The sequence below is a fragment of the Amblyomma mixtum genome, chromosome 10, assembly GCF_055824585.1.
Source record: "Amblyomma mixtum isolate Tamu chromosome 10, ASM5582458v1, whole genome shotgun sequence".
Taxonomy (NCBI): domain Eukaryota; kingdom Metazoa; phylum Arthropoda; class Arachnida; order Ixodida; family Ixodidae; genus Amblyomma; species Amblyomma mixtum.
This window is the reverse complement of record NC_143021.1, coordinates 53,070,355-53,080,254: the sequence shown is the minus strand read 5'-3', so window position 1 is coordinate 53,080,254 and position 9,900 is coordinate 53,070,355. Positions and strand designations below refer to the sequence as shown.

At 45.2% G+C, this 9,900-nt stretch overlaps 1 protein-coding gene across 1 annotated transcript in view; it reads left to right on the top strand.

Annotated features, from left to right (window-relative positions):
• The first annotated feature begins 326 nt into the window (after positions 1 to 326).
• The window catches only part of LOC149325806 (uncharacterized), a 93,982-nt gene continuing 84,408 nt past the window's right edge, over positions 327 to 9,900 (top strand). The window contains exon 1 of the mRNA XM_089564390.1: positions 327 to 363. Coding sequence (XP_089420516.1) covers positions 327 to 363 — 37 coding nt within the window. The remainder of the gene's footprint in view (positions 364 to 9,900) is intronic.

Here is a 9,900-nt window from a genome sequence, read left to right as displayed (position 1 = left end):
TGCGATATATACATATACATATAAATCAACCAAGTCCATTTAACATACGCGCCCTCGTGTGCCGTTATTAAACGCTCCTTTTTTCTTCCTCACTGGCCTATATATCTGAGACAGGTGGCGGTTTACCGGTAGCGAAAAAAAGATATTGCCACGAAAAAGGGACAGCCTAATAAGCCGCGTAGGGCGCATGCGAGCAGAAGTGCACATTGGCGAATCAACAGCCCAACTGCACGCCGCACGCTGATTTTTGCGCCACGCAGTTGTGCCCCAGAAAATATTGCTTCTAGACGACCACTTCTGTCCAGTGTCAAACGCTGCCTGTTGCTATGGCGACGCTGAAAGAAAAAGTGGCTCTCATCACAGGTAAGTAAGACAGGCATTTTGCAAGTGCACAGCACATTCTCTTCTTCATTGCTCAAGAACGCTGACTCTGGCAGGAAGCAGCACCGTACTGAATATGTGTTACCGATCAGGACCCCGTCAGTAAGCTGCCGCGTACGCTTAGCGCGGTTCAAAGCAGTGGTGGCTTCGGAGGTTAAATTCAATGGAAAAGAAGCATAGTGTAGAACTATATCGATACTGGAAAAGGCAGATCAGGAAAGAATTTCGCTGTGATAACTGAAGAGGCAGTGCCCTGTTCTTTGAAGCTAGGTCAGGGTGTCTTAGAACGCGCAGCTACAAAAAGAAATTTAACGAAGAAGAGGACACATGTGCAGTGTGTGGTCGATCTGTGGAAACAATTGAACACCTCATGCTCAAATGTGATGGTATCCATCCGGATGTCGATGCAGGCACAGTCGCTCTTCCGGAGGGGTTTAGACATAACAATGATCATGTAAATAAATCTGCAGTGGAAGTCAGCAAAAAGCGATTACAGGATTGGTGGCTGAAAAGCAGAGATGTGACATAAGGTTACAAGTGTAGGGGAAACCATAGGTAAAGAAGATGGCGAATCTTAATGAGAATTGACAACACAGCTGAAGGAAAATAAATAAATAAAAGGTGAGCATGGTGACAATTGCCACCACCCCGTTTAAAAGGGGGCGCTCCTATCCATGCATCCATCCATCCATGCATCCATCGCTGTTCAACTCAGCAAAACAGATATTCGAACAATGAAGGAGCACTTCCAGGCGGGGTGCTCTTGAAACTGTGAACGTTTCCCTTTTTGAAAGCATTTTTTGTTTTGCAGTGTTCCGTGCGCTTTGTGCTGCAAAATGTAGCGCTTCATTCGTGCTCTTTCCAATTTTTAATTTCCTGCGGGACTACTGAACATAAGCTTTCCTCCTTTGGAAGATGGCTCTCTTCATGGCTTGATCTGGCAGTCAGACTGAACGCTTCCTTCAGAAAGAAAGCAGAGAGAAATTTGTCATCCATGGTCGGATAGACTAGCAGGCATGAAATGCGGCTTATTTAAAAAAATTGCGGTCACTGGGAGCGGTATGATTTCCAGTTCCTCGAGAAGGGCAAAAAATCCGGGAACATTATACTCGCGTGGCATAACACCGGTATATGAACAATGAGAATCTGCGATTGTTCAGGCGGCTCAGTTCTCATTCAACTTCTTGCGTTTCACTTTTGCTTGTCGATCGTATACATCTAGTGCATCTGACATGATCCAATGGGCTACGCTTCTGAAATCGAATCACTATTGGCATGAAGCAGACAGGGGCAGCCGCAGACGAAGAGCGAAACCTCAGAGCGGCCGAGCTTTATGCCCGAAACCTAGCCCGGCCCGAGCGCTCCTCTTGTGACTGAGTGCGCAGCTCAGAGAAGAGTTCGCGAGAGTCATGCGCGTAGCAATAGTACGCGTGAAATCGCCCCACCCCATTCTGTAATCCACCGTATGCTTTCCTCTGTGGGCTGCATTCACTGAGGAAGCGCTACATAATCTCGCCAGTTATAACAAACTACCCACCATATGCTGGCTGTTTTCAGTGTGCCAGCATATTGAACCCTCATATAAGGAAAAAGTCTCCGCCCATCCATCCGCCCGGAGCCTCGGTTGGCAGGTGGCGAATTGAACAGATAAGTCCCACTCTTCGCTCATGGTTAAACTGCGCGAAGGAAACAAGGACAGAGACAGAAACACACGTACACACTGAGCGCAGAGTGCAGATCTGCGCTCAGTGTGTACGTGTGTTTCTGTCTCTGTCCTTGTTTCCTTCGCGCAGTTTAACCATGAACGAAAAGAACCAACTAGCCCGCCAGAAGACCACTCTTCGCATTCAAGACAGTGCGGAGAGGGACACTTTGAGAGCCAGAAAGAAGAGGGAATGCGAGGCGACGGGTTGCGAAAGGGCACTGAAACCACAATGGAGGGGTGGGGAAAATGGGCAGGAGGTACGCGCGGCTTGCTATGACTGCTTGATATAATCGGTAGAGCGGAGCGGGGGTAGAGCATGCCACAGGATGACTGATGGCCGCAGCCATCCGCTCCCTCGGTTCGAGCCCCTTTAAGAAATGTCGTGAATCTCTTCACAAGAGAACACGGAAACTCATATAAGAGAACGCAGCGAGAACACGCCTAATGCTACATATCTCTGCCGCATCAATTACACTTGTAGTCAGGAAAATTAAACAAAGGAGAAATTTTTGTTGCATGTTGCCGTAGCTTTGTATAATATACATTTCGCACTTTGACTCAAGAAGTTAGCTGCGTGGTCCTGCCAAGCTGATTTCCGGCGTGCACTAGAGGTGGTGGTGGTGGTAAAAACTTTATTGGATGCACTGGGATAGGGTTTAGGGGAGAGTGGAGGGTGTCACTGCTCCCTCGCTTGGGTGCTAATCATAATTCCGGGACATCATTAGCGATAGCCGCTGGCCGCGCTCTTTAAACCAGAGCCCACTGCGTCTTCAGGTCCAAGCAGTCGGACAGGGTCGGCTCCCGGCCCTCTCTCGTTGCCTGATTTACTCTCTGCATTCCCGGATTTTTCTGGCATGCCCACACCATATGATTTGCGTCTCCTCATGTGTCACAAAACTTACAGTACCCCGAAAAAGTCGGGTTTATGTGTTTTATAATAACCGGCTTAAAGATTACCCCGTTTTTCACCGTCTGAGGTGCCGTTCCTCTGTTTTATCCAGGCCCCTGGCGGGCTGTGGGAACGTCTGCCACTGAGGCGCAGATATTTTTATTTTATTTTATTTGAAATACCTTACAGGCCCATTGGGCATTGTGCAAGGGGGGCAAAATACTATACGGTACATTAATAGCCATAGGAAACAAAAGGGGAAACATAGGATCATGATAAAAAATAAATAAACAATACGATGCATTAATAACAAATGAAACAAAAGGGAAACATACAGTCATGATAAACAATATGTCAACAAATTAGAGAAGTAAAAACAAGGCGGAAAAAACAACAGCAAAAAAAAATACGCGACACAAATTAAGCACAACAATAAAGGATAATGTGCTCGCGGAACGTTGTAACAATGAGTAACATAACGTGCCGCCGCGGTGGCTTAGTGGCTATGGTGCTCGGCTGCTGGCCCGAAAGACGGGGGTTCGATCCCGGCCGCGGCGGCAGAATTTCTTTGGAGGAGAAATTCGAGGCCCGTGTACTGTGCGATGTCAGTGCACGTTAAAGAACCCCAGGTGGTCGAAATTTCCGGAGCCCTCCACTACGGCGTCTCTCATAGCCTTAGTCGCTTTGGGACGTTAAACCCCATAAAACCAAACCAAACCAATGAGTAACATAACGTGATTAAGGCAAACACGGGAACGTAATAGACAAACATAAGTAAGAAAACATCAAGAAGGCACGCGAGTAGCAGCAAAGTAAAGTACAAAAAATAAGAAATAAAGAAAGATTTCAACGGAGGCGTGCTCATTGACCGTTTCAGTGAAATGTGTGATGAGCTGAGTATGGAAAGAATCGTGATTAGTTACGGAAGTGATGTTGTCTGGTAGATCATTCCATAATCTGATGGCTCGTGGTAGTGCAGCTGAATTGAAAGCGTATGTATCAGCATATATCCTTGAGAAACTGAGCTGATTATGTAATCTTTTCGACGTGCGGGATGGGATATCGAGGCGAAATGAACTAGTTCTATTAGTGTGCACATATTTGTGAAATAGTGTTAGCAGAGCGATGTCGCGGTGTTTGCTTAATGATTGTAGAGGAAGGCCGGTTTTAATCTGAGTGACGCTTGAACGGTAGTTATAGTTTCGTGAAATAAATCGCGCTGCTCTGTTCTGGATAGATTCTAACGCGGTGATCATGTTCTTATGATAGGGAGACCAAATGGAAGAAGCGAATTCAAGTTGTGGACGAACAAAAGTGAGGTATGCTAGGTTTCGAATATTAGATGATCAATTTCGCAGATTACGGCGTAGGTAGCCTAATGACTTTGAGGCGACGGCGCATATGGATGAGATATGGAATGACCATGAAAGACCTGAAGAAAGGTTAACGCCAAGGTATTCGTAATGTGATACGTGAGAGAGTAGATCATTCTGAATACGATATGTATGGCTAGACGTGTTACTTTTACGGGTGAAAGAGATGACTTTGCACTTTGGTACATTAAGAGTCATTAGCCATGAGTTGCACCAGCCGTTAATAACAAGGAGGTCTGATTGGTGGTCATTAGTAAATCTAATAGGGCGATAAATAATGCAATCATCTGCGAAAATTCGCATAGTGGAAGATATATTATTAGGGAAGTCATTGATATAAATAATAAATAATAACGGACCAAGCACACTGCCCTGCGGCACCCCGGAGTTAACCGGGGAAAGGCTAGAGGACCGATTATTAACAAATACAAACTGTTGACGATGCGAGAGGAAGTTGCGAAGCCACGTTAAGGTTAGCGAGTCTAGACGGAGTGAAGATAATTTCGAAATCATGCGGCAGTGAGCTACGCGGTCGAACGCTTTGGCAAAGTCAAGGAATATGCGAAGGTTTTCATTCATATTAACATGCAAATCAGTAGTTAGTTCGAATAATTGTGTTTCGCAGGAGTGACCCTTCCTGAAACCATGCTGATTAGTGTAAAAAAAGTTATTCTGCTCAAGATGACTGAATTCATGCGATCCAATTATATGTTCCATCATTTTGCAGCAGATGCACGTGAGAGATATGGGACGGTAATTTTCAGCTGAGTTTTTGTTTTCCGGATTTAAAAATTGTTACTATTTTAGCTATCTTCCAGTCTGAGGGCAGTATTCCTGTAGTTAAAGATTGCTCAAAAATATGAAATAAAATTTTGCTTACCACTGGAACTGTGTTTTTTTAAATTTTAGAATTAATGCCATCAACACCAGCTGAAGTAGATACCTTAAGAGAATTTATGAGACACGCGATGCCTTCTTCAGTTAATTGAATAGATGACATGTAGCGGTAATCAAGATCGGGAATTTCAGGAAGAGTAGAATGATCTTCAGAAGAGAACACAGATGAAAAGAAGGTGTTAAATATTGTGGGGCACTCGTTGTCTGGGATGGGGATGCTGTGATCTCCCCATAAGTCGCAAGCAGATTAGGTGTAGGAGTCCTGACAACGTCTGAAAATTCAGTGGAACTCCGGGGGAGAGTCGTTCGGGCGGCTGTGTGCGCAGACTCGTTCCCTTCTATTCCCTGATGCTTGGGAACCCATATCAATTCTTTTGTTCTGTGCAATGAGCTATGCGGCGCGTTTGCTAAAATTTTTCAGGCAAGCGGCGCTATTCTTCTCCGTATATAATTTCGGCACGCGTGCTGAGAATCAGAATTTATGCGCGTGGCGTCGAGGTGAGTGACTGCCAGCGCTATCACCACTTCTTCGGCGAACGCAACTTTACTAGTTTTCACCGAGAGGAAATTCTTTCGTATGGCAGAGTCATTACCTCGGATCTGCCATACGCACTGAGGTGAAGGAATTCACGCCAGATGAAGTGCTTCCGAATTTCTCAGTCTCGGCACCCTCTTGTGTCGCTCTTACGGCGTATCAAAAAAGTGATGTGGATTGGAATTCCCACGCATTAAGATGGACCACTCTATAACAGCATTTTATAAAGGCAGCTTCGGCGACACTCTGAGCAACACAGTCTTTCGCAAGTTTGAAACACTTTCATGGAACTCAATTTCATGAAACGTTTCAACCTATGGCTTAGTATAATCTTGTCCGCTTAAGGTCCAATTTTTTTTACACAAATAGCCATACTCAACAATTCTGGGCAAAAATATTTTTTAACAAAAAACCATCGATGAACGCAATTTTTTATATAATGTGAGGTTTTACTACAACAATCGATATATGTGCAGATCACCAGACAACACTCTTGGACTTTCTTCTCTGTTAACGTTCTTGCTGTCGTACAAAGCGTTCGCCATTGGTTTTCTGTGGCAGTCTTAACTGTTCGATACGACCGATGGAAACACCTAAAAGAAAGATTTTGCTACATATCAGAAAAATGGACCCTAATTTTCAATATTCCATAAGAGTATCTTGGAATTCTTCAATTTTCAATATTTCTGTCCGAGAATGTTGACCATGAGAAAGTGACACCTGCATGCAAAAGGATATTGTTAAAGCACTCCCCTTGCTTCGATTATGTCTTTAAAACACAGTTGCAATCTCGAGTAGCACACAGTTCACGGCAGTAGCTCGTCCTTGTGTTCGAGTCGATACCTCTATTTTTTAACATACATTTTGCTATAAAGAAGACAACGATGAAGCGGGCAGCTGCGCGGGACGAAGCGCTCGCGCGAGGCCCCTAGGCAGACAGCCTGAAGACATCATCATCATCATAATCACGAAGTAAACTGTATTCGTTGAGTGTGAGGTGCGGTGTTCCTGATAAAGCGGCAGGTGAACCCGGCAGGATGGCCAAGAGGTTAGGGAGGCGCGGTCGCTCTCCCCCGAGCTGTCCACAGCCACGCCCAGAAGATACGATGACCCGGATAAGACCCCGTCAGGCCAGCCCCTACGACCTCCTGATGACGCCATGAGAGATGAAGCCTCGAATAAAGGCGGGAACCCGCACAAACTGCCTGGCACATCTATCTGCATTGGCCTTCGGCTCCTGGCGACTACTGGACGTGAAGTTCTTGGGCAAGCCTTCATCAGACCGTCGCATTCATCGCAGGGGCGAGCACTCGACTCTCTTTATTTAGCCCTCTGCTTTGATGACTATCCTCTTCTTGATTTCCCCTCAGAATTCAGTTAATTGATCGGTAGTACCGCTTGACAGTCCTGGATATTGCTACGAAGAACATAACGACGCGAGGTCATGCGCGAGATCCCCTGCAATTAAATCATATTTCATCATGCCATCATTTGGGCTTGTTCTTTCACTTGCCACCCTTTTAATAATTTACATTGTTGAAAGCAAGAAATTAAAAATAAATACTCCCCTATGCTACTTGGTTTCGGTGATTATTGGCTTCCGTCATGTATGTCATAACGAGCCCTTATTTTCCCTTCCCTTGTCGGATCACCACACTCAGGTGACGTTTCTTTAACTGGAGTCTTTTCTCTCGGAGCGCACAATGATTGCAATTGGATTGCGACGCTGAATGTCATCTTCAGCAGCTATCCTGAGAGTTCATTGGATTGTTAGCAATGTGCGGCTTAAGTTCACCGAAAAAAAGAAGAGTTTAGACTAACGCAATCTGTGGACCTCCGTGCGTTGGGAAGGCAGCGGTGCTCTTTTACAAATTCTTGAAATATCTTTTTTCTGTCGTGACACTCACCGCTGAAGAGTAAGGCAGGAACTGCAGCGTGAAATGCCAACAGATGCGAAACTAGTGCGGTAAAGGTACTTTTCATATCATCATTTGCACGAAGTACGAGACTGTAAAGAGCGTGCGCATGCGGAGAGGCGAATTCGGGTTTTCTCTGGGCGGGCCCGACTTAGGCAAGTGTGTGGACGACAGTACAGCCGTAGCGCGCTGTGGTCAGGCAGATTCCGGCAGATTCCGCACCAATCGTGATCTCTCGCACCCTAGCGCTCCTCCGTTTTTCTAGCTGTAGATGCTAGATAAATATAACCGCAGCGTAGAGCTCGGTTTTCCTAGCTTCCAACTCGTCGCTATTGGCATCACACGAAAGACACGTCTCTGCGCTTCACGCTTTCATTCTCCCTGCCGGTTATGTTGACCATAGTGCAAAATGGTGTCAAGCTTTCAGTTCAATTTTGCACCGTGCGCTACATTTAGAAATGACGTCGCGAAAAACGAGCAAAAAACAAGCAAAGTATAGGCTACGAAATGCATCCAAGAACAGAGGCTGTACAAACAAACCAAGAGATTTGTTATAAGCTTTCTTCTCATTCACCACGCGTCATAAGTTGTATTCAAGAAGCAACGAGGCTGCATAAATAGACCAAATAATTGTTGAATTTTGCCATATCATTCGTCACCAGCTGCATTCGAGAAGCGACGAGCCGGCAGTAATATTTATTTATTTATTTATTTATTAGTACCTCAAAGGCCCACTCTAGGCATTACATGAGGGGTGGCATACTGCAACAGTATGCACCAACTCGCCCAACAAGAAGTTCTTCTTAACTACCTGGCATACATATCATTGAAAAAAAATCAGTGATGAATGATTTCAAATATTCCAGGCCAGGATGGGTGAAAGCTTCAGCGGGAAGGTCGTTCCAGTCTCTTGCGGTCTGGGCGAAGAATGATTTTAGGTGCGCAGAAGTGCACACTCGAGGTGTATGAGCAGCTTTCGGATGACTGATGCGAAGTGAAAGGCGGTATGCAGGGGTGATAACAGATTGACTCAAATGCGAATGATAAAACTTGTGGAAAAGGCAGAGTCTGGCTATTTTTCGACGGGATTCAAGGCTGGGGAGGTTAGCTTTTGTTTTCAATGCTGTTACGCTCGTATGATATGACTAATCAGAATATACGAATCTTATCGCGCGGTTCTGGACGTACTCAAGGGTTTTGGCTAGGTTAATTTGTTGGGGATCCAAGATTGAGCATGAATGTTCAAGTTTAGGACGGACAAGAGTTAAATAGGCGTACAGTTTTACGGAAGCAGGTGCCAAAAGCAAGTTACGCTTTATATAACCAAGAACACGGTTAGCTTCGTTGGCTATGTTCATTATGTGGGTGGTCCAAGAGAAATCCTGTGTTAGGCTAATACCTAAATATATATATGAAGATGCGTGTGTTATCATGGAACCGCGAAGGGTGTAATTGGGAGTAGGATACGATTGACGACGATGAAATGATACTAGCGTTGTTTTATTAACGTTTAAAGACATTAGCCAGTTTGCGCACCACTCTTCCACAAGTTTTCTGTCGCACTGCCGATGGTAAGTGTCTCTGTTACAAGTGACAAATTCAAAGCCGCCGCGGTGGCGAATTTATTTATTTATTTATTGAAAGATACCTGCAGCGGCCGAAGGCATTATTGCAGGGCGGCGGGGGAGGGGGGGGGGGGCGTACAACGAAATCAAGCACTATAAGTGCTATAGTCAGGTGATGAGACATTCAAACACACGGATCAGCCATAAAATACAGCAAAATCAGGCACACACACGCACAGATTAATGATACAGAGTTAAAATGAAGGGAATCAATGAATAAGAGCATGAATAAAAGCACGAAACGCTTCAACAGAGGTGCAGTCAACGATGTTTTTGGGGAGTTTGTTTCAAACTGATGTGACATGCGGAAAAAGAGTTCTGATAGACGTTTGTTCGACATTTCATTTCACGCACCTTATAATCATGATCACAACGTGCAGATACAAAATGTGGCTGCTGAACATAGAGTTTCGTCAATTCCAGTTTTGCTGAAATGAATGCGACAGGACATTTCTAGTTTACTGCGCGTGCGCCTATTACTGAGAAGTTCCCAACCGAGAGGTTCCTTTATTGCTGTGACGCTGTGTCGAAAGTCGTAATCATTGGCGACAAACCGGGCTTCACGGTTCTGTACGCGTT